Source organism: Fistularia commersonii, chromosome 26, assembly GCF_037954325.1.
Source record: "Fistularia commersonii isolate RoL2024-O1a breed Wild chromosome 26, RoL_Fcom_v1.0, whole genome shotgun sequence".
Lineage (NCBI taxonomy): Eukaryota > Metazoa > Chordata > Actinopteri > Syngnathiformes > Fistulariidae > Fistularia > Fistularia commersonii.
Window position 1 is genome coordinate 5904423 of NC_141309.1, and position 25362 is coordinate 5929784.

General features: G+C 42.0%; 1 protein-coding gene across 12 annotated transcripts in view; it reads left to right on the forward strand.

The window, feature by feature from the left end:
- LOC147218350 (membrane-associated phosphatidylinositol transfer protein 2-like) overlaps positions 1 to 25362 on the forward strand; it is a 45471-nt gene that overhangs the window by 4941 nt on the left and 15168 nt on the right. For 6 of the 12 annotated variants that reach the window (XM_086173510.1, XM_086173518.1, XM_086173513.1 and 3 more), the window contains exons 1-13: positions 11596 to 13366; positions 17159 to 17373; positions 18061 to 18182; positions 18665 to 18898; positions 19009 to 19344; positions 20460 to 20555; positions 22591 to 22695; positions 22792 to 22856; positions 23050 to 23121; positions 23724 to 23968; positions 24127 to 24316; positions 24711 to 24830; positions 25036 to 25250. In XM_086173510.1, coding sequence (XP_086029636.1) covers positions 13289 to 13366; positions 17159 to 17373; positions 18061 to 18182; positions 18665 to 18898; positions 19009 to 19344; positions 20460 to 20555; positions 22591 to 22695; positions 22792 to 22856; positions 23050 to 23121; positions 23724 to 23968; positions 24127 to 24316; positions 24711 to 24830; positions 25036 to 25250 — 2093 coding nt within the window. In that variant the 5' untranslated portion in view covers positions 11596 to 13288. Of the gene's footprint in view, positions 1 to 11595; positions 13367 to 17158; positions 17374 to 18060; positions 18183 to 18664; positions 18899 to 19008; positions 19345 to 20459; positions 20556 to 22590; positions 22696 to 22791; positions 22857 to 23049; positions 23122 to 23723; positions 23969 to 24126; positions 24317 to 24710; positions 24831 to 25035; positions 25251 to 25362 lie in introns of those variants that run through there. The other 6 variants (XM_086173515.1, XM_086173521.1, XM_086173514.1 and 3 more) reach the window with 4 other exon arrangements.

A 25362-nucleotide genomic window follows, 5' to 3' on the forward strand; every position in this document is an offset into this window, starting at 1 on the left:
AAAAGACCAGCCTCTGCCCCATCTGTCTCACATTTGGTGATTTGTCTCTGCATGCCTTTGCCCAGTTTCCTGGGATTGTTTTCAAAATTTTAGGTCTTTTTACTCTACGGCTTGTTGCCGGATATGAAATCCAATTGGCTAAATGAGCTTGAAGAAAGACAATGTAGTCTCCGTGTTATTTTGGACTTCATTTTTGAAATTCTGTTTCCCCCAGCTGATAACTGCTGGCTTCCAAGACTCATGTCTTGCTGCCGTCATTTCTTTGACAGTCAATAGGGACTGATTTTTATGGAAACTGACAGCACCGGGGAGGATTTAAACAAGTTGTGAATATGATTTCTTGGTAGGAACAGGAATACAAATAAAGACAATCTGCTTTTGTAGGAAGTAGTGTCTCATCACTGAAACAGCACAGTCAAATCTAGAATATGACTTATGGAGAATTTGTTAAGCAAATGGCGTCAATATGCTTGGTTGAGTTTGAGACATTGAGAACATGATATCCTGTGGTATTGCACAACTCTAAAATATGTAACCTTAGAATGTATGGGCAGCAGCCTGTTTCACTAGACATTGAGTTGAAAGTACTTCCAACCCAACTTGAAGTACACCGAAAGTGCTAAACAGGAAACCTGCTCAATACATAACATGGAAATGAACCGCTGACTTTGATGCAGATAACTTTCCTTCTACTTAGCAGTACCTGCGAGAAGAATTCGAAGAATGTCTGTCACCAAAAAACTAGATGTGAGCCCAGCTGCATAATGTGCGCAGTACAAGAGTAATTGTCCCTCAGCAAGCCATTATTTAGTTACGGTACTGCAGTGAATTGTGGTTATGTTTAACAGTTACGTCATGTCTAAAATGTTTCTTGTACTATCATTTGCGTGAATAAATCTGTAGGCACAATAATATGCCTCTATTTGACATCGACAACAACTGCATCAACTTTGAAAATGATTGTTCTGCAAAAAAAGAATAGATTAAATAATTCAATCAGATAATACAGCGGAAAAGGGGAAGTTACAAGTTTGCATCGTGAAAAGACGCATGTAAATGATTTCAGTAGCTGGAGTGACCATGGTGTGAATGCAGCTGCCAGAGAGAGGTGGCTGATTGTGAACAGACCCAGGTGAGTAAGTCGACACAGCTCTTTCAGGTGATGTAATTAATCGCCGTAGATGACTCCTCCTATTGCTCCAAAACCTCCTATATTAACGTGTGTGACACCTTGTGCGTTAGATGGGCACGGTATGTGGTTTTTGATTGTGTGGCTGTTTTTTTTTTTTTTAAGTACTTGTTTGTAAAAGACTGGACATCGACATACAGCAGTTTTGTTATCTGTGCTGAGAAGTTGTATCTCCGTAGTTGCTGCAGAAAATAACTAAGTGCCAAAGAATGGATAAAAAGAAACCATTTAGAATAGAGTTTAGCATTTGTATCAAAAAGTTCAAGATGCCTCTCCTGATGAAACTTGTGCATCGGTCTTCATACGCAATCCAGGAATGTTTTCTCATATCTCTGCAGATGTAAATGAAATTCTAATAACAACCTGTCTTGGTCCTGGAACAGCAAATGGTTTTGACCAGATCTGAGAAAAATAAATTCTTAACTTGAACTGAGTTGTTTTGTCAAACATGGTATTGGTAATGGGATTTGTTTTGGGTGATCAATCAATCAACTTATCGGCGTTCCTGCTTTGGCCACACTGATTAACATTTTCTTAAGGTTTTCGTCTTGTCTGGTCTTTGCATGAGTTGTCTATAGATAAAAAAATTGAAATGGTAAATATAATTAAAAGCAGAACATTTCAAAAGATTCTGGCTTAGTGCTCCCATTTTCTATTTGTGTCCCCTGTAAATCACATTGCGAAATACATAAAAAGAAATGCGTGGATATAATTCACCATATGCTGTTGTCGATGTTGTTGAGTTGAGCTCGCTCACACAGCTTGGTTGCGAGTTGTACATTGAGTTGACGGTGAAAGGTTGCGAGGACACCGTACCTTTTAAGGAAGCTGATAGCGTGCTGGTGATAGGATGGGTGGCGCAAGGGGATTTCCTTGTTGTTGTAATGAATGAATAAACGACTCACCGCTGCGTTGTCAACGTGTGAAATTGCTTGTGTGTTACCGATCTTGTGATCGCAATTTCCAAAAGATGCGCGTTAAGACTTTGCAATTAAAATGCAATCAAATTGTGTCAGGCAGTGTAGAGTCTGCAAATTCATGAAATATTCTAGTTAAAACACCAGAAAGGGATCCCCTTTGTTATTTAATCCCAGAAACCTGCCTGTGCCCTTACAAGAAAAAAATATTTGAATTAGCTAATCCACTAACAGGATGTATGCCTTGTTCAAATTGGGTTAGGTGGTTGTTTGACAATGCCGGACTACTCACGAGACTCTCCTGGGAGCAGAAATTACATCCTGGGGGTTTTAAGTTAGACGATATGCACTTGATACAAGCTGTATCTTGTGGCAGTGTTTATGTTCTCACTGCTTTTAATTGGACAGCAGGCGGATAAAGGATTATAATTTCTCGTCAGGCTGTACTTTGTTTTTGGCCAATGTCTTGACAGGAAGCAGGCAGTTTACCGCTTCCCTCTCTATGTGAACAAGCGTGCCATCGAGCCCCGCAAAGGATACTACAATTGGTACTGAAGCAACCCCAGAAATGGGCTTTCATGATGTCAGAGATGACATCAATAGGAATAGATTGCAAAGTGTTATCCATTCCATACACACACTTCCTGTGACCTGGCTCCTCCCTCATGGCAGAATAATTAAGATCCTGTTTTAGCTTTAAGTCTCTATGATCATGCTGTCAAGGTCATGTATAAATTTCCTGTTCCTTTTAAAACCAGAGGTGACCGAGCTTCTGCGGTTGTTGAAACAACCCCCTCCCTTTTGCATGAGGAATGTGGAGTTTGTTGTAAGTGAATGCTAAAAACAAATCTCTGTTGGTTACTGTTTTCATAATTCCTCCTTCCATTGGCCTTCAGCTCTTTTTTTTTTTTTGTTGCTAATTGTTGCTAACGGTTCTTCTGGATGTACATGTCTCTTTGATTCTATTAATATTGATTGTATCTGCTCATAAATATTCATGTGTTTATGTGATGTGTAGTGTAACAAGACGTAGGCTATATTTAAAAAAAACAAAAGGACATGATGATACTCAGCAACTGCATTTATGACATGCTGGATAGGTAATTTGCATACATTATATACATCATTTTACTGCCCAGTGCGACATAAATTCTTGACGTTAAGCACTTTATGAGTAATACCTTGCTTGTCTAAAAGCTTGTGTTAAAATACATCTGGTCTGGACATCCTGACAGTGTGTCAAATGATGGTCCATGATGCACTTGGGTGTAATCCAAACACAGAGCAGAACATTTTGTTTCCTCTGCACTCTGAGCTCCAAAGACTCCCTCCTTTCCCCCCCAGGCCGTACACTCACTCAGCTCCCTCGAACAAAGCAGGTGATGCTAATGTTGGTGTTGAGCCGTTGACAGGGATAACAGGGGTACGACCTGTCCCCGCGCATCCCTGATGAGCCAGTTGATGAATGGCACATCGCTGCTAATGCTCCTGGAGTTGGGTTGTCTGGGAAATGAGATGAAGGGTTTTTGCAGGCCTGCATCATGTCTTCTTTACTTTGGAAAGCAGTTTTTTTTTTTTCCATGGGCGATAGAACACTCCTCCCTGTAAGGTTTAATTTTCACAAAACAGGGACACTTTGTTGTGTTGTCGCCTGAGATGTTTCATGTTAATGTTCATTCGGAGAAAACTGCAACAGTACTATTATCAATATATGATGAATAAATCTATTGAGAGATGGAAATCTTTTACCACCCTGCGACCGGCAGCTGTTCTCTAAAGCTTATTCCCTGTATTTTGCACATTTCCTTTTGGGTCCCTTGTCAGTTTGCTCTATACCATTACTTTTATATTTATTCGTCTTCCTTCCACCGCCCTTCTCGACATTACGAATCATGTAAATGAAAAAAAAGAACAGCGATGCTTCTTCACATCTTTATACTCATACTCCCTCTTCACCAGCCACAGCCACCTTATTTCTCAGCAGCTAAAAATAGCCTCCTTCAGACCCTAATTCCCCTCTCACTGCCCCCTTGGACCTCGCAGCCTTTTCCTCCCGGAGCACAAGCTTTTATAAAGAAGGCTTTCTTATATGCCCTTTCTTTTTTAAAGGTTTCCATGCCCCCAGACACAGTGGTCTGTCTATGCTCAAAGTGTGTATTTGTGCCTGTGAGAGACGTTTTTTTTAATGGTTAAAGGCCTGTGTCCAGGTTTTATATGCGCCGGTCCAGATAAGATAAATCCCAAGGTGATTTCCTTTGGAGCTGCAAAGTTGACCTCAGAAGCCAGTGAAATGTTGGCTAAAGTCACAGGGCCGCGAGCATCTTTGCAAATGGCCTTTTATGGTCATTTCGTGAGACAGCGTCTGTCTTAGGTCCCTGCATAGGAGACTGCATTGTTGGTGCCGCGCTGAAAGGTTTTGAGGTATCTTACCAAGGATCGGCGGACAATCCCTGGCTTTTCGTGTGCAGGTTCTGATGGTTAATTTGTCCTGATGCAGCGTTCCGGGTTAGCAAGGACCCACTCGCTAACTGTGATTTAAGCTCCCCAATCCAACAACGACACAATATAAAACACCGTAGCTGCGGCCAATTAGAAGATGCAGAATGTGTTTTGCATTCTGCCATGAACTTAATTTTTGAGATTTTAGTTTTGAAATATAAATTTATATATATATATATATATATATATATATATATATATATATATATATATATACATACACACACACACACTTATATATATAAATTCAGCGAAAGCTGTCTTTTATGAAAGCGAAAGCTGTGAGAAAAATTAGAGCCACTGAAAAGAGGGGACACTTTTTTCTCAACTGACACTGGATCAAGATTTTTCTTTTCTGAATTTGCATCTCTTAACATTTCATTAACATTCGCTGGTACGATTTAAAATTGAGATGTTATGTAGTACAAGATCTCTGATTGTTATTGATGCCCAATCATTTTTCTGCTCATAGAGTCCTTACATCGGTAATGCATTCAATTTTTTTTCGAGAATTTGCGTCACAATATAAATCACGACTGCAGTTACTGCAGCATTTTTAAAATAAGTAAATGGGTTGGTAGCCTTGTAAGTTGGCTTGCCAAAAATTGCTTCTGTGATGAAACAAAGGTTTAGTTGGTGTACTGCTTGTACAGAGCCATTAAAAAAATAGCATATGCGCCAATCACAATCCTATTTTCCAAAGTCTGCTGAGAATAATCAAGTGTAAAATCATGAATGTTGATGGCGATGTGAGCGCATTTAGATGAAGCATCTGTCTGTAGAGAATACGTTTGCTTATCATGTGACGATTGCAAAAATCCTTGTATTTGCTTCACAGTTATGTGGTTCTGTTGCAAGTAATAAACTTCCAGGCAATTTATTTGAAGATGAAAGCTGTTCTCCACACCGTATGGGTGCATAAAAGAAAATTAACGAAAAATCACAGAATTTGCTACAAAAATACCTAGGAGGAGAATGAATTTTGCCTTACGCTAATCAGAAAACCCAGCTTCAGAAATGATATTGGTAAAACATGACAGTAGTATGTCGAAACTTTGGATATCATCACACAGCCAAGCGGATACTATTATGTTATTAATATTATCTGTATAATAATGGTGACTTAAGTGTATAGAATTGAGCTTTAGCTGCTTTGAAATGGTCATTATACTAATTTTTCCTATTGAAAACATGATTCATCACTTAATTTTGTAACCATATATTTTTTTAAAACCTTCTTAGGTTCTGTAATTCACAGCCTTTTTGACAGCTGAACATTTTTCTTCCCTTCTATCCCTGAAGTTTTTAGCTCAGTTGTCATACTCACTCAGAGAGAGAATGGGGCATAAGTACAGCTTTATTTGACTCATTTCCATATTTGAATCTAATGTGTTCCTGCAAACTCCAGATCTCTGAATGAGGAGTTATTGATTTGCACCTAGATAATCTTGAAGGGAAGCTAATACATCATAATCCTATCGGCTGTAGAGAATTTCGGAAGGCGACGCAGATCACAGTTGATGATGAAAACGGTCTCGGATGATGCTGACTGGAAGAAAGACTTTGCTTTACGCCATCATGCAGCTCTGTGAAGCCAACGCGTCTTTATTTAGACTTGGTACCCAAGCTCATGTTTATCACACCCAGGAGTTTATTTTTTTATCCTGCATTGTGTAACATTGAGAAACGCTATACTTGGTTTGACTTTTGCCACTGAACTACAATAGTTCAATATAAGTGCACAGCGGTGAGGAAATATTCCATTCCATTTTCTTCCTTTGACATGTACTCAAGAAAACATCTCGCCGAAGAGCGTCGTCGATATTATTTCTAACATTAACATTCGCAATAATGCGGCGAGCTATAAGTTCAGTCAACAGCAGTTCTTTCGGATTTTACGTCTTTCAATTGTTTCACAGCTGAAGCAAAGGTGCTGCTGCTTTAACACCACAATAGTGTGTGCTCAACATTAAAGTAGTCTGACAGGTTTGTCTTCAAATAATGTTCTTGCTGTCAGAGCGCATCTACATCTAACCTCGGTGTTCACTTATTTGTGAACAGGGCAACTTGTGGATGTCATCTTCACATTCCGCAATGTCACCGATGTAATGTCGATGAAAAGCTCATCTTGTTATCGTCACTCTCGACTGTTTGGATTTCTTAGATGTGAACTTATTTGCTGTCTGCCGAAGTTTGTAACACAAGGTGTCTTAACTGCAATAACGATCCTCCGCCACGTCTCTGTAGTGTCGTCTGAGACGTTATGCACTTTGGCGAGACTTTGTAAATGTCCATAATACCTTTTCTTGCAGTCCTCAGCAACAGGCTCCATGTGACTAAAAGATGTTCAGCGCTCCGAGGCAGGTGGTGAAAATTTGCAGCATAACCTGATGAAGGTCTGGAGGTCACGCAAAACATTAGATGGAATGCACAAAATGTCAGGGAAGCCAAGGTTTTCGTTCTGGTCGGACGAGTCTGTTTCTGTGCTCATTTGGTTTTGACTCTGGGCTCCAGGAAAGAACGACACGGCGGACGGATCCTCATTTAACCTCGGAATAATACTGATTAATCCAAGTGTAATTTGCATATAAGGTCATCTAATTTTGGATTTCAGAGTGAAGTGTGGTGTTGATTAGAGATAGAGTTGGTATGTAACAGTCCCCTTTTGGAAAAGGGTTGGCTGATGAGCGCCAGTGAGGCATAAGAAAACAATGGCTCCACTTACTAAAGCTGCTTAAAGTTCTCATCCGTCACTGGGCACCAGATTTGTTTATGTAGATTTTAATTACATGCTGTGGGGGTGACTCATCTGAAACTCAATATTTTTCACTGGTTGATAGCCAGAAACACTATGAGGTTTACTGATCTGCTTTGACGCTTGTTGATTCTCACCAATGGAGAATGTGGCTATTTGGTTCCTTTTTTTTTAATAAAATAAAAGTCAATATCAGGATGTGCAGTGGGCTTGTGGTTAGGTAGATAGAGCAAAATAAGCTGATATCTTACCATCACCTAGGTTGCTGTGGTTTCCATTGGTAAATTGCTTAGTGTGGCATTTTCAAGCCAAGATAAAAAGGTGGAGATTCTGCAATGCACTCCATTTTTTTTTTGAGCATAAACCTGCAGTTCCTGGCCTATTAACAATTAGCCCTTGTAGGTTTCCCTTTGTTTGCAGAGAGCAGAGTTGCGCTGTCTGGGGGCCGTCACAATCTCTCAGTGTGTGTGTGTGTGTGCGCGCGCGTGCGTGCGCCTGTTCTCCGTGGTGGCTCTTCATCCCCTGCTTGTGTAGACTGGTATTGTCTTCTGAAGGGTTTTTTTTACTGTAGGAGGAAGAAGACCAAGAGAAGGAGGAGGAACGCCATGGAGGAGATGCTCAGAGGGTGTGGAGTATTTTTAGCTTTCCCCTTATACTGCAATGATGACTAAAGGGCAGGTTGTGCATCCTACCTCCTTAGGCAGCGGAGGATCATGAGCCTGATGGACAGCACAGAGTGCTGTCCTGGTTCGAGGGAGTGTCATGGGAGCTTCCTGTATTTCATCTCGGTGGCACAAGATGACACCCTGCAATTTACTGAAACTCTCTTTAAAATGTACAGTGTTAATCTCCCTCTGTGTGTGGCAACATCAGTAACTAGTTATTAATCTTGGTGCACTGTGACTTTGTGATGCATGGGATGTTTGGTGAGGTCAGACTAAAAGACTGGAATATCAATAATTTATAGTTGGTTGGTTGTTTTTGATTGGATGAATGGAAGATTAGCTTTCTCACTGCTGTAAAACAAACTAAAGTATGATCTTTGTACGACACCACCATTAGATGGACTAAAATATGTAGTTGTAATGCCTGACTGTTGCTTTCAGATCTGGATTCCAAAATGAACGTTTCAAAGATCTGTAAGCAGCACTAGCCTCTGCATATTTTTTTAGAATTTTGAGTTTGCTATTTTTTTTTTTTTTGTATTAACAGCCTTTTCTACTTGAAAAAGTAGAGAAGATAATTTTCTACAAATGTATGTGATTTTTTTTTTTTTCCCCGAGATTTTGATTTAGAATACAGTAATAAGGCTAAGACAGGCTACTAATTTCTAAGTCTGATATTAGAAACTTAGCTTGATTCTTTCTTATCTAACAGCCCCTCAGTGGCTCGTGACTCACAGGGTTAACCCGTTTCTTGCTGTTGGTATGGGAATATCTTGCATTATCTGTAATAGTTGTAAACGATACTAAATTTTGATAGAGATAACAGGAAAGTATGCTCAAGTAAGCATTTAATATGAATAACTTACAGATGTGGATATAATTAGGCAGTCTGCTGGAGGCTGGATTACATTCTTCATTAGCTTGGAGGAGGCCCGGTTTAAAGGGTGTAAATCAAATTTGGTCTATCTTTATCTCTTGTTTTATCCCTGGTTAATGATGCTTCATGTTTTGCTCTTATTAGATACTCCAGAGGAGAGAGTTTTAATCTCTGCACTGCATGCTTCTCAGATATTGCGACCTGTCTGGTCATTGCAGGTGGACAGTAAACTCCCTTTTTCTGAGTGCCAAGCTCACGCAGCCAAGCACCGATTGTACCGCGCAGCCTTTTGACATTTTAACAGGATTGTTGGACAAGCACATCAACTCAATCAAGGGTTCTTGTCTCGGGCCGGGGCTGTCTTTGTGGCAGTTGTTAGAGCTGGAGTTGCCAGTGCCGTGTGAAACCGATCTGTGGTATCTCAGGCACTCCAACGGCCAATATTTTCCACTTGTATTTTAAAGGGGTCGTGCGTATGGTCCGCAATGAAGGGACGCCCCCACGCCGCCCAGCTTGTTTGGGATTCATCACTGTCTCTGTTGCTTGACCTCGAATTGGTACACCCTGGAAATGGGCTAAATTTAAAGAAGGGCCACCATAATGATGTATGGATGGAAAAAAGCCTTCTGTGAATTCAGAATCTTCCCACCACCACCTCCCCCATGCTGTCTGTTGACAGCAAAACCCAGCTGTTGCTCCACGTCATGTTCAGAACTCAAAACGTATTACACACCTTGAAAAGGACAAACAAAAAAAAGCCCGGTAATTCCTTTCTCCACTGATGTGGTATTTTGCAGCCCGAGGCAGGAAGAAAACTGGATCTCATAGGAAAGACTGGATGTGGTTAGGTGGTTAGGTGCAGCCTGTGATGGATAATCTTGTCTTCTCTTTGTGGTTTAAGCAGATTTTACGTTCAGGTCAGACATTCATACCTGTTTAGTGGTGAGAGGATGTGCTTTTGTCCCTTCTTTTTTATGTCCGCCTCTTTAGCGTCATGGCTTGGGTCATATTAATGAAGTTCCAGACTATACTGGTGACGGATTATATAAGAAGCAGATGCCTTTTGAGAGATGTGTCTCAGCTTTCAGATAGATTGAATGTGTTTGATTGCACTTTTGTCCGGACGACGGTACATTATCTGACGAATCAGAACAATCTCTCAGACGGTCACAGACGAGGAAAGCGGGTATATAACCAACCTCATTCAAAGTGCCTGGCGGTTGTCAATGGCTGCTGTTCAGTGGAAGCCGGTTGCTTTGTGATGAATACTTTGCAGTGGTGTGCGCTCCTATTGCGTCACTGCCTAGAGGGGGGCAGAGAATATATTTTTAGAAGGGAATGGGCATATTCTCTGAACTAACAACGTCAAGCACTCTGCTTGCGTATGCTAGGATTATTGTGACTGGGCTATTTTTAAGCTTTGTGTGAGTGCATTTTTCTGGGTCAAGCATGGTGCCTGCACTCTCTTGAGGCTGCTGGTGGATCAGATATTACAAGTCTTGTACTGTGCGCAGCATCCATATGTATAAATGAAGTCTGGGAAATTAACTGGTTTGAATCCATGACTAAGTGGCAGAGTTTTAAATGCCTGTGAATTCTCATTATGATGCTAAAAAGGGGACTACAATATACATCAATTATGAAAATTGAGCATCAGATGTTTTTACTAGCTCATTAATAATATTTATATCAGTGATGAGATATTAATATGAAGTCCTCTGCATCTACTATAACAATGAAGGGGGGGTGTTCCATCAAAATTTTCTGATTTCATGATTTTAAAAAATGCATCTAAAAAAATGCTTACTCTTTTCCTATTTTTTTTTTCATTCTTCGCCAGGCAAACCTAAAGAATTATATATAAGAATAATGTATAAGGCCTGTAGGTCACCCTATAATTGAGCACTGAAAATTAATGTAAATTCAAAAAAAACTTGCACACTTCTCAACACTTGTCAAAATCAAAATATGAAAAAAGAATTAAAGTTCTTAGAGACAAATGTTAATTACCTTACTGGTATCGTTAAGGAAGAGCATGACCAACAGTGCTCCTGCTGAGACGTTACGTGGTTGCATGATGATATCAGAATTGAAATGCATTTCAGGCATGAGCTAAATTGACAAAATAAGCTCAAGGAGTCATTGGTTTATTGGTTCATTCTATTTATTGTTTGTTTTAATTTCAGCCCAGAAAAATTACCATTGGGAACACAGTTGACATGCACAACAATCAGTGCCTGTTCTGCTCGGCTTCGCCGCACACTCATTCATCCTGCTGAGACGTTTCCAAACATTGCCACATGATTTTTTTTTTTTTTTGCCCCCTCGTTCGATGGTCATGAAAAAACAGCCCTGGTTAATATTAAGGAATCCTTCGTGTTACATCATACTGTATCACTTTTTTAAGCGATATATCTCATTTGAGCTGGAGAAATACAGAGGGTTTTACTGAGGATCAGTTTTGATTCTTGTTCAAATTTCTGAACTGGTACAAGCTACTGATCGTAAACCGTGTCAGGGAGGATGAGCACGGCAACCTTTTCCTCTCGAACCAGGTTTGAACACCAGGAGGCCTCTCAGGCTTCTGACCCACAGGCTTTTGTTCAGGCCTTTCCAACTAGCCTAGTTTTGTGCCAGTGTCTCAAGAGGGCAGTTATTTTCAGCAAAAATGTGGTGCCTTGTTCTGATTTTTTTTTTTTTTTTTTTTTTTTTTTTTAATTTTACCAGTGTTTCTCTTTTGTGACGACCTTAGTTATTACAAAAAATGTGCGGAAGATGTCTTTTTTTTTTTTTTTTTTTTTTCAACCGGAACAGCGCTCGCCGCAGGGTGGAAAATTTCGACGAGCTGCATTCTTGGCTGTGTCTTAAGTGATGAGCTGTGGGGGTGGCTGCTCGATAGGTGGTGGACCAGAGACCCTGGCCAATCTGGGAGCCTCACCAGAGCTGGCGTTTGTTCACTGGATAAGTGACGCAGTGGGAATTTTAACGTGATTAGACAGAGTTGTCGAGTGCCAGGCTCAGGACCGCTTGCCGCCATAGGTTAGAATCATGTGCATGCTGAGGTTATGTAATACCTTGTTGTCACATTTACTGTGCTGAGTACAGGCCATGTCAAGCATTGTCCTTCCCCAAACACACTATACTCTATTGCCCCTTCGGAAATGTGAGAAAGAGCGAGAACAAATGTAAATATACCTTTTATTAACTTACTAGGGTATAAGGGTAAACTTTTTTTGAATGTGTTTGTGGAGAAGAAAATCGCTGCCCAGTTACGCCGCTGCATATTCGAATATAACCCCCTCTTTCTCTCCCAGTTTGAAAGCAGCGTTTCTTTCAGCTGGTAGAGATCTCCCCTTCCTTATTGACTCCTCTTCAGTTAATGTGCTACTAGGGCTGACACCTGTGATATTTAATTAAGATAAACTGCCACTACAGCACAGGATAGTACAGTACGGTGCTGTGAGTTGGGAGATCTCGTTTATTCTGTACCTTTTGCTTCAGAGAGCTGTTCATCCCTCAGTGGTCTAAGCAAACTTCTGCAACTCACACCACCCACAAGTTGTGTATGTATAACCGACACCCCCCTTCTGCCCAGTGGTTTGAAAACAATGCTTTGTGTAATTCTAAGGCTGCTATTTGTGAAACCTCAATCATGCACAGGGGGCTCTTTCAATGTTATGTAATGCTCCCCACTCAAATGTAATCCCTCTTATGCTGAGTAAAACCCCCCCATGTGATGGAGCTGAAGGGTTGCAAGAAATGTGGTGGTTGGTGGGACTCTGCAAGACACGGCTCTTTGTAGCCTGGTCATTTGCACCCACACACACGCACACACACACACACACACACACAAAGCTGTTGCCTCTGTATAAGAAGAGAAGTTTATCCCGAGAAGTGCCTTATTCGGATCTCATGCTGGATTGAGACGTGGCGCTGGTACTTTTCCTCCGTGCCAAGACTCAGAATAGAAAGACAGTAACTACATCCAGCATATGTTTTGAATGGCATACAGCCTCTGCCATCCTTTTCATCCGGCACGTGTGAGCCCTCAAGAATGACGCGTTGTCACAGGAAATGTCGGGAGAACTTTCGCTGCTTCTGAGGTTATTCGAACCGTATGGAATTTACTGTTTGAAGGAGTATTCGGGGGAGATGTTGTTTATCTTTCCAAATACATCATCTGCTAACAAACCTCGCTGCTGTCTCTTCTCTTTCCCCACAGGAACTTCAATGAGGACTTCAGCTGGTGATACGACAGGTCACCTATAGTAGCCCAACGGTCTCCTGTCCCTTCTCCCCACCCCTTCGCCCCCACCTTCCCTTCCCCTTTTCCGTTATCAGTTTTCTCCCCGGTACCCCCCTCCTCTCCCTCCTCCCAGATCCACCATGCTTATCAAGGAGTATCGTATCCCCATGCCCATGAGTGTGGAGGAGTACCGCATTGCCCAGCTCTACATGATCCAGGTGAGGCCATAACAACATGTGCTTCATCAAATTTCAAAGACGTGCACTGAGATAAAACCGTCAAGGTGGTGAAAACAAGGGTAGATGTAGTAGTGGAAAATTTTTCACAAGTATGATTATATCATCCCGATACAATTTTAAGTCAGGTCACATGGTGTCTGATACTGGTGGAGGAGCAGAACAAAGGAAGCTTTTCTTTGTCGATTATCCAATTTAAAGTATTTGAGACTGTTTTTCTTGACGTGTCATAAGATTTATGTGACTTCAGTGGGATGGAAGCGCTGTGCTCTCACGTGTATTTCTATTATGTGACAGCCTGGGGTCTGCGTTGAAGATTTGCGGTTTATGTTTGGAATTAGGCAAAGCTGAAATGCGCAATTTTTCAGCGTTGCTCTCAGTCTCCTGTGTATGGGGCCAAATTTTCTCCTCATATGGTGTTTTTACAAGGAGGAGGATTTATTTAATCCAGTGGTACTCCCAGGTACAACAGAGTGCAAAGTCACAGTTATTCAAACAGCTGAAAAACCTTATTTAGTTACTGAGCATTTGGATAAGAGCATTAACTTATGACATGTTGGTCCATCTTTACCTTTATCAGCAGCGTATACCCATTTTTAGGGCACAGAATTCAGTTGCCGCATCAGGATTTTAAATGCAGGTTATATAAGGTCTATCACACTCAGCTGCTCTAATGTTGTGGAAGAACAAGTTCCTGGCGCGTAATAGCAGGTTGAAGCACGCCGTTGGGTTCAGTGGATCTGTACAGTTTTCTGGGAGTGTTTTTTTTTTTTAACTGGTGTGTTTTGCATCGGCTATCACCCCCAAATGTCAAACAGCAACATATGGAGCCGGCTTGACCTTTATCATTTATTACGGTGTCACCTATATTCATTTTTACACTCACTTATAAAATTAAGCATTAAATGGCTTCTCTTTCAAATGTTTTTTTTTTTTTTTTTGTCTGGATGAAGAGTGTAGGCTCATACCTTTCTCGGATTTCACTTTTAACCTCTTGGGATGATTTTGACAGTGAACTCCGTGGTATCTACAAGCCGCTGTTTTGTTTTCAGTTGATTGCTCTTTTTTCATGAACGGAATAATAATATTCATTTTTTTTTCTTTGCTACAGGTTATTTATATTTTTTTTCTTCATATAGCCACTCCCCCCCCCCCCCCTTCCCCCAACAGACAGGTAATCAAGTTGAGCAGTAGATAGTTGGAAACATGAATGACTCAGCGGCCATGCCCCAAAGCAAGCAGCATTTTCTGGAGTGCAGAAACGAGTCACTGTGCCACGCTTCCTTTCAAAAGATATCTGCCGTAGCCTGACCGCGTTAAGGAAAATGACTTCATATTTAATCATGTGAATGTAATTGTTTTTCCCCCTTCCTGTTTCTAAATTCTCCGTACGTAAGACTTTGTGAGACAGGATTTTTTGCAACTACATGTGGTGATTTGCATTTATGCAGGAGAGGAAGAATTCTTACATTTGTGACCCTTAGTTACCTTTCCCCCTGACCTCACCCTCTCAACAAAGCTACGTTGCTGTGAGGCTTCTGTCACCAAGGTAACCATGACATCAGCAGCGTGCCGGTGGTCAGGTTTTGTTCAAGAGAGGGAGTGAATGAAAAGAGGAAATGGAGGACAGAAAGGGAGGCTACAAAGGAAAAGAGAGAGAAAGCGGAGCGGAGAGAAAACAAGGATATTGCGAGTATCTGTGGATACCCTCACTTCATCGCTGCCATGTTACCAGGGCAACTGCAGCATGTAGGCCTGACTGCTATCCATCCTCGGTGTAAGTCTCGTAGACGAAGCCAGTGCCTCAGGACCGCTTGGCCGTATCTGCACTTCGGCGGCCGATGCCCCACCCCGGCTCTCATCGCACTCATTCGCCCTCTCGATGTCACCTTCTTATTTGACAGCTATTTTTCAATTCATTATCACAGCACAGGGATTTTTCAGAAATATACGCAGAAAAGGAAGTACGTGTGAAGAGATAAAATATGAGGGGATTTCACTGTGTCTCGTTCACAGGCACACATCACTCTTGCGCTGATTAGACGGCCGTGTCTGTGGAGAGAAATGTAAATCACCACCCCGAACAGGAAGCCTGCAAAACTAACTTGATTGCAAGAAGAAAAAGCCGGCATCTTTCCTATAGGATTATTTTTTGTGTTTATGTATATGTAATATACCCAATCTGCTCCTTTTTTCTTAAAAAAAAAAAAGGACTGTTGCATTAGTATTACACTAATGGGAGGATTGGTTTTGGCCCAGTATTCCCTATCCATCTTACCTTCTGGTGATAGGATCTCTTTGAAATATAAATATTTTAGTGTCTCTATATTGTCTTGGTGGTATTTATCGCCACTTTGGCATCAAAACATGAAAGCTCCATTGCTGAATAGCTGATATTTGTAGTGATATATCCTCAGGTTTTCTATTCAATGCAGAAAATATCATGTCTCTCATGCAGTGGGATTAACATCTTTTCGGTTATTCTTATGATTGTCCACTAGCAGATGCAGCTGTGATAAAATGGCTCTCACAATGTCTCGCCAGTTTTAAAAGGAGCAAATAAAAAGATACAAGTTATCCGTAAAATGTAACTTCTTCATGCAGCAAATTTCTTGCATTATATTCACACCTGTGGCCTATTTGAATTTAAATTTAAAGCCAGTATCTGCTCATATCATTCTGTAGGAAGAAGAAAATTCGCAGCCCTTCATCAGACTGTCTTCAGTGAAGCACAAATTAAATTCTACAAATTTCTGACCCTTTCTATTTAACCTTTTTAACATTTTTACAGCAATCTTTTGATATAGAGGGCTACCAATGTTGTTTGCAGTGTCACTGAAATCTTTCCTGCTGTGTCTCTCTGCAAGGGAAAATGTTTTTTTTTTTTTTTTTAATCTTATTTACCTTTTGCGACAGTCTACCCGGCCATGCATAGTTGCAGTGTTTGTATTTGTAGACGAGCTGTCATCTTTGACATTTACATCAAACCGTGCTTCATTACTGAACCCCTGTGAAAGCCCAGTTTGCTGTGGCGCCTGTGCTCCGTCTTTCAAGCTGCATCTGGGCTGTTGAGAGTTGAGCCGGTGGCTAATGAATGACCTATCAGAGCTAATGAGGTCTGGTGTGCTGGACGCTTTATGGCCTCCTCCTCCCAACGCCACTGATTTGTTGCACTGCCACTCCCAACTCGACTGACTGGCAAACTCTGGACTGCACAAAGTGCAGGGCCATCTTTCTTTTAACATTGAAGACTATACGTACCGTCTAAAGAATGGTTGGTATCAGCAGAAACTCTTTTATGATTCCTGCCATTTTTGATCTTTGCTCACCATTTTTAATTATGTCAGCAGTTGGACTACGCCTGACTTATTTCCCAAAACAAATATTTCCCTATTTATTTCCCTGAACGATCACAAAACTTCCCGTTGCCATGCCGTATATTCTTATCTTTGATTCATCTCCCTGTATCTACTCGGCTGCATCCACCGGCTCCATCTGACCTCTTCGTGTTCATCTGGATTGTTAATATGGAAAAGAAGGGGCAATGTTTGCAAGTCAAAGCAGACAGGCCATCGGGAAGGTTTATCTTTCATCGGTTGTATCGTGTATCTGTCTGCTGACTCTGCGATGCTCGACCGTCGGGAGTTGTTTATTAGTTGATTTTAGCTTTTGAATCATGAACATATTTCTAGTCGTGATTGAACTGAAAAGTCTCTTGCTTCTCACATGCGTGAAAGTATCGGCAGAACATGAAATATTCTCCCTTTCTTGCAGAAAAAGAGCAGAGAGGAGAGCTGCGGTGAAGGTAGCGGGGTGGAGATCCTCGAAAACAAGCCGTACACAGATGGACCAGGTGGGATAGGCCAATACACCCACAAGGTTTACCACATTGGCATGCATATCCCTAGCTGGTTCCGCTCCATCTTGCCAAAAGCGGCACTGAGGGTTGAAGAGGAGTCGTGGAACGCCTACCCTTACACCCGCACCCGGTAAGGTTTTACTCCTGCATGAAAAACGCCTCCACGCCCCCTCAGAACAAGAGGGAGAGAGAGCGCTAAACTTTTTCAGGGTTACCGAATCTTTGATAACCGAGGAGCAACAATACGGAGCTGGGAGTTTTCCCTCGAGGATGATGAGTTGTGAGACAAATGGGCCTATTGCTGAATTTACAAATTATTTTTGAGTTCATTCGCTTGAAAATAACGTAATAGCCTCTCAGCAACAGTGAAGACAAAATTAGTACCTGAGAGCTAGCGTCAAGATATTCTAGACCCGATCGGTGTCCGGGGCTCCAAATTTGTAATATGTCCGCGCCCCGACTATTCTCAGTGTCAGCCCGGTAGTCCTTGCAGTGCCTGACAAACAAAGAGACAAGAAGGTGCTGAAAAGAGATGTGCCCTTGACTCTACTGTCAGGATATTGATAGACTGCAAGTGCCTGTTGACACATCTATTCAACCAGTGACAGCTTTGCTGCAGGCGCCTCAGATGCAACAGATGGGCATGGGTCACATATCATCCATCCTTAGCCGTGAGAGGGTGTTGTCACTCTCCATTAAATAGTCCGGATCTTGGTGCCGCTCAATTGGAAAAACTAAGCCCGTGAATGAAGAAAGACCGTAATGCAATCTAGAAGCATTTGGAGGCTGTAACTCAGAATTCCCCCTTGTGCTTCAGATACACGTGTCCCTTTGTTGAGAAGTTCTCTATTGACATTGAGACGTACTACAAGCCGGACACGGGGACCCAGGGAGATGTCTTCAACATGTCTGCTGCAGAGAAAAGGCAACGGAGTATTGGTGAGAAAATGTTTCCGCCCTGAATCTGTACAGTGTAAACAAAAAATACTCCGTCCCTTCTATTAACTTTCAAAATCCAAAATAGGATCTAATTAAGAAGTCGCTATAGTTTCCTACAGTATAGCTGTAAAATAGAAAAAACCAACACAGCAAGTAATAATCTTTACTTGCGATATCTGTGTAGGGGTTAAATCATGGGTTCTTGGTGTTTGTCCTCCTGTGTCCTCGACATGAGGAGTTGATGAGGCCCACCTGCGGCTATTCAGTTCAACTCCTTTTTTCCCCTCTTGTTCAGAGCAAGTTTGCAATGAGGCTACTTTTGATATACCGTGTATAGTTTAAAATGCATGTAGTGACTCTTTTTCAATAGTACCTGTTCAAACCGACGATTTGCCATTGAAAATGCTTTTCTCTTGTACCACCCCACCCGACCCATATCAAAAGACCCGCCACCATTACTCAACTTGAATTTTCTATGGCAGACCCTATTGATATAGTGACAGATCCCATTGCGCCCCATGAGTACAAAGCAGTGGAGGACCCACGGCTCTACAAGTCGGTGAAGACTCAGAGGGGCCCGTTGCTGGATGACTGGATAGAGGAGTACAACAATGACCCGGAAAAGACTCCCATCATGTGCGCCTACAAATTGTGCAAGGTGGAATTTCGCTACTGGGGCATGCAGTCCAAGATCGAACGCTTTATCCATGATGTCGGTGTGTACTTCGTTGGTCTCAAACAATTGTCATAGGTTTGACGCTATGAATTACCCGATAAGCGTTTAGATCCCGTCCATGTAGATGGGTTGACGGTCGTCTCTCCACAGGACTGCGAAAGGTGATGGTACGAGCCCACCGGCAGGCCTGGTGCTGGCAGGATGAGTGGTATGGTCTAACCATGGAGGACATTAGGCAGTTGGAGCTGGAAACCCAGCTGACCCTGGCCAGAAAGATGGCCCAGTTTAGCCAAGCAGAGGAGGCCACCGAGGCCAATGGAGGGACACCGTCGCCTGACAAAGACCAGGAGGCTAAAGAGGCGATCAGTTCCATCGAAGCGGAGGAGGTGGTGGTCAGCTCGGTGGGAGAGACTCTCCAGCTGCGGGGCGTACTCACTAAGCAGTGGTCAACCTCATCTCGATCCTCTCGCTCATCCAAGCGAGGAGGTGAGTAACAAACTCCCAACGTTTCTAAATAACTACTCTCAAAAGAAATTTGAATTGTGGATATTTTTGACCGGGCATCCAAGTTGAAGATCTGTATCCAAGTCTTAAGATCTAGATGGTGTTAATAAATCCCAAACAGTGCCACTTTTAAAATGGAATCCAACTGCTTCAGTTTCGTAGCCTGTCCACATTCACTCACTCCCCTGCATGCTGCATTCTCCAAATTACCTCGCTTTAACTCTACAGATCAGTGAGTTTGGCCCAGCTTGTGTTTTGCAGTAGCTTCCAGCATCGCAAATGCAAAACACCCTGTCTCACCCATCCACCTACCTCGCGGCGGCAGTCGCCGTTGCCGCCACCTGGAACCACACTCGCATCCAGCTTGACTCGACTCACCCCTGTAACTCCCCTTGTGGTTCCTCCTGAGCTATTTTTAGCAGCGTTGCTGACATCACAGAGCGAGACGGGAGGAAGCTGACGCTGTTCGCAGTGACCCTCCCTTCCAACACCGCTGTTTCCGTCTTTATGCTGACAACTACAGCTGTATCCTCCTCTAACCCTCACTTCTTCCACCACACCCCTGCCTCTTCCGCCACGCCGATATATAAGGTCGACTGAAGACGAGTGACAGACAAAGCCACATTTCAGTTTTGCCACTTTTGCGTCAGCCAGCATTTGGTTGATGGTGTACTTGTAGCTCGTCTGTGTAACATTGAGCCTCACTTTTCACACACCCCCATGACCACCAACCGGTCCATCTGTGATGAAGTAATGTACCACAGAGACTGTTGCATGTTTATATAACACTGTGTGTGTGTGTGTGTGTGTGTGTGTGTGTGTGTGTGTGTGTGTGTGTGTGTGTGTGTGTGTGTGTGTGTGTGTGTGTGTGTGTGTGTGTGTGTGTGTGTGTGTGTGTGTGTGTGTGTGTGTGTGTGTGTGTGTGTGTGTGTGTGTGTGTGTGTGTGTGTGTGTTAGCCAATGGAGATTGTGCAATGTTTCTTTGTCGTGGAGCGTGTGTGTTAAAAAGGGAAAGAGGGAGGCCGAAACACATGTCCCAAAATAACACTGAATGTTGTTGGGTTTGGTTTTTTTTTTGTTCATATGCGATATTTCAGTGAGTCCGTCACGCCACAGCATCTCAGAGTGGAGGATGCAGAGCATAGCGCGAGACTCTGACGACAGCTCGGACGAGGAGTTTTTCGACGCGCACGGTAATGATACATCATTGAGAGTGTGTAACATTGGCGTTTTTCATACGACCTCACTTTGCATGCATCTCTTCAACCACAGATCAGTTCTCAAACTTCCCAGATTCCCAGCATGCTTTGGGACTTCAGTTGAAATGAGTGTGTTTGGTGCAACATCCCCCTGCTCTCTGCCGGATGAGTTCAGCTAAGGACTCAGGCCCTGTGTCTCAGCCCACCATCAAGTTCAGAAATACAAATCATCCCAAAACACAAGTCTTTCTCTCAGCAATGCAGACAAATCATCCTTGGAACATGATATAAACACATCTAGAGATTTAATGATTTAAGCAATAACTTACTATAAGTCTGCAGTGTTTAGACTGGGACATTTTATTTTCTTGTAACATTTAAAGACCAGGATGATTAAAAAAAAACAAATTCTGTGTGTAGCTGTCAATTATTATGTTGCTACTGATTTAGTTGCACTCATTTGTTCCTCTTCCTTGTTCAATAAATTGCTGCATCTGACACTGTGGGAAACTGTGATGTAATCCCGAGACAAAGTTTTATGTATCTAGTTTTATAGCTCGCAGCCTTTATGTTCGCTCGGATCGATAATTCAAAGTCGGCGTATGGCATAAAAGTACACATTTTTCACCGCATTTTCATTTTTTTTTTCCAATCGGTTCAGATGAGGTTCTGTCATTGGCAGAATCAGCAGTGGTCGCCGTTGTACATCCGGACTACAGAAGCAACAAACACTTTTAAATGAGGGGGGGGGAATAATTGAAGCTGCTGTATCAGAATTAATTTGCTGTGGTATAAGGGTGCAGGTCACAGTTATAAATGGAAGGAGACAAGATTATGTTTTTCCTGTTTCCATCTTTGTTTCGCTGTTTGGGTCTGTGTGCTTCTCTTGAGTTGCATCGTCTAAAGCAAACGTGAGAAGTACATCCCAATTAATCTTCTGTTTGCCTACCTGCTGTTTGTGTTGCACAAAACAACAAACATCACTGACACAAAGTATTTCTGGTTTTGTTTATTTATCCATTCATGAATCTACACATTCCTGGTATAAGGTGTAATAAAAGTAGTATCGCTGGACAAACATAGCCAGGTGTAATGAGGAAATGCATCTACTTGTTAATAAACTTTGCCATCTATGATAAATCATACGGTAGAAATCTTATTTTAGTGGCTTGAGGTGAAGCCTTAAATTTCTTAATTTTACCTAGTTTAAGACTAGGGTGATACATATTTTACGCTTTAGAAAAAAACATATTGAACGAAATGGCGCAAACTCAATATAATGGTGACAGAACATCATAAACCCACTTGGTTTAATTTTTGACTGGAAATAAATTGATTTTGTTTATGAATCCTGATTACTGTCTTTGTGAAACACTGGCTGCAGCTGTCTCGCAGTAAGTGTTTCCAAGTCACTGTGAAATAAAGTCATTTCCAATTTTTTGATAATATGTTTACCTTTTTGTTCTAAGGACATTGGGAACAATGTTAAGGCATTTCCAAATGAACATTAAACTGGCAAACTTCAAATTTCTTGCGGCTGCCGGTGTTTCCATAAATTAAATCAAAATTTGTCACTGGCAAGAATACTATTTACTTGGCAGAATTCTGAAGGTCTTGAAATCACAAATTATCGACAAATGGAGAATACATTTGTATAAGTCAATTTTAAGAATTACATTTACATAAGCGAGAGACATTTAAAATATTTTATTGACTAATGCAGTATTTCCTGATAGAGTGGAAAAACGCAAGGATACGCTTATTAGTGTTTGATCTAAGTGTTTTTTGACAATATGATGTGAATTACATTGTCAATCAAATGAGTTATCAGCCTATATATTTCAATGGATCAATAACTGATCAGTATATAACTCCTATATGACCCCCAAATTAACTGTGTTACAACCCTGGAATAAAATAATTTGTTAGACTCAATTGATAAAATATTAACATGCATATTACTTAAACACTAAATAAATCCATTCATCTCATAAAGCTGACATGTATTTGCTTTGTGTTGCCTGTGCAGAGGATCTCTCCGACAGCGAAGAGGTCTTTCCAAAGGAAATCGCCAAGTGGAATTCCAATGACCTCATGGACAAGATTGAAGCCGCGGACACAGAAGAAAGTCCCGGTATGAAGGCTGCAACGGTTAAACCTACGCTGGCAAATGCACTTCTACAATGCTTCTATCTTTAAGACTCACAACTGGATGTGTTTGCGTTTGCAGGTGAACTCTTCAAAGAAATGACTGTTGACTATGAAACCGTGACCAGCGAGGAAAGACTAGATGAGGTGTGTGTATGTGAGCGCGAAACGTACAAAACATTTCTTGATGATGAAATGTATCTAACCAGACGCAGAAATGTCCTTCAGTATCAGGCTTCTTTAATCATGACAAACAAAACTAGGTGCTTTATTTCAAGACTGGGAGGATTTGAGAAGGCCTTTTTTTTGTCCCTGAGCCTCTCTGTGCTCTTGTGTTCAGATGCGTGACTCTGTTAGCGGCCAAGCCAATAGCTCTCCCATTCCTACCATCATGGTAACACGGCACCAGTCAGTAAGTAGACAGTTCAGCCCCAGTTCATCGTGGGCTCTGGTGGCTCCACGGAAACCTCAAATCCCTCTTACTTACTGATCCTGCCTGTTTCCCTCATCGCCCAAACCCCAATCCATACGTGCTCCTCAACTTCACCGCCCCTTGTTGAACTCCTGTGTACTTGCAGCTGTGGTGTTGAGTTTACATGCAGAGCAAGTTTTGGATTAAACTCATCCGACAAAACTGCAAATCCCGTCGTACTTAATGTGACGTGTTTGTCAGGAGGCATTTTTGTCGTTTCGTGACCCGGGTGCAGTTTGGGTGGGCACCATCCTGTGTCCCGTCATGGCTCTCAGCTCATCTGTTCAAGTCCTCCTTTTTTTTATTTTTTTTTTAATTTATGGTCCATATTTAAAGAAATGGACATATACAGTCACAAATCTGACACAAGCAACTGCTTAATCCAAAGACGTTGTAGTTTGTCTGTATTTTTTTCTCTCTGTAGATGCTGTCTGGTCAATATTACAAAGGATCTGTCTTTACCATCACCCCCCCCCCCCCATTGGTCTTCCATTGTCAAGTACGGCAACCTTTTTTTTTTCCCCTCAACTGTCTTTTCCCAGGAGAGCTCATCCCAACAGTGTCTGCAGCCATCCAAGATCCACGTGCTGATTTTAGTTTTGCACGGAGGGAACATCCTGGATACGGGCGGAGGTGACCAGAACAGCAAGCAGGCTGACGTCAACACCATTAGTACGGCCTTCGACACAGTCATGCGTGTTCACTACCCCGCTGCTCTGGGACGCATCGCCATCCGCCTGGTGCCTTGCCCTGCCATCTGTGCCGAGGCCTTCTCTCTAGTATCCAAGTAAGAGGCAAACATTTTCATTCAACGGGTGTACTTAAATATCCAACTACTGTTTTTAACAGAAAATAGTGAAGAACTAAATGTCCAATTATCATTCCGAAAAAGTGAGGAGACAGTGATGTTTTTTTTTTTTTTTAATTTGAAATCTTTCGTCGCAGCCTGAGCCCGTACAGTTACGACGAAGGCTGTCTGTCCAGCAGCCAGGACCACATTCCCCTGGCTGCCTTACCGCTCCTGGCCACCTCTGCCCCGCAGTACCAGGAGGCCGTGGCGACCGTCATCGTCAGAGCCAACCTGGTGTACACCGACTTTATCAAGTCTTTGGACGGAGCGGCATTCTCTGGCCAGGTCACTTATGATCCACTGGCATCATTTCTTTGTTACTGGCTTTTACAAAGAATGTGGTTTTTAAATACTTTGCTCCGGCTTCAAGGCCTGGACACCTCCTTTACTAAGGATATGTGTGTCGCAATGTTCCTCTCGTACTCATTTTGAAGGCATTTCCTGTTTCGTTTTATTCATTTTCTTCTCCTGTTTTACAAAGATAAAGTAAAGAATGCCTTTCAAAGTTATCACAACTACTCAAGTATATTTCTTGTTAATTTCAAATCAGTTCAACAAAATCAGCATTTCTGCAGCTTTTATTACTGCTCTGAACACTAATGCTGCCGGTGAATTCAAATCGCATTATCTAACTTTTTTTTTTTTTTTTATATTTCTATTCCTTGACGTCTCCTCGTAGGTCTGCCTAATTGGTGACTGCGTCGGGGGAATTTTAGGGTTCGACGCCTTGTGCAGCAGCAACCAGACAGTCAACGAAAGCCAGAACAGCAGCCGAAGGGGCAGCATAGTCAGCGTGCAGGTTTGTGGAAAAAGAATAATGCTTTTTTTTTTTTTTTTTTTTTTTTTTTTTTTTAATTTATTCTATTCATACATTTTAAAGCCATTTGTTGTTTATCAAAATCTTTCAAAACGCTCTGGGCCCTCATAATGGAATTTAAAAAATATTTTTTCTCCTGCACAAAATGTTGATGTAAAGTTACATAGTTGTGGCTCTCCACCCGCAGGACCAGGACCTCCTCTCTCCCGGTATCATCGTCAATTGCGGGCACGGATCAGCATCTCCGACCCTGGAGGGCAGCCGGCACCTGAGTCGCAGTAACATCGATATCCCTCGGGCCAGCACCGGTGACGACACCAAGCGGCAGTTGCCGCGCAAGAGAAGCGACTCTTCGACCTATGAGCTCGATACCATAAAGCAACACCAGGCCTTCCTGTCTAGGTGAGGACGGCAAATATACAAATCCCTTGTGTTTTTGTCTAAATAGTTTTTCAAGGGCATTGTAAAAAAAATTTGATAATATAAAACATGCCAGGATTGAATTTATTCTGCA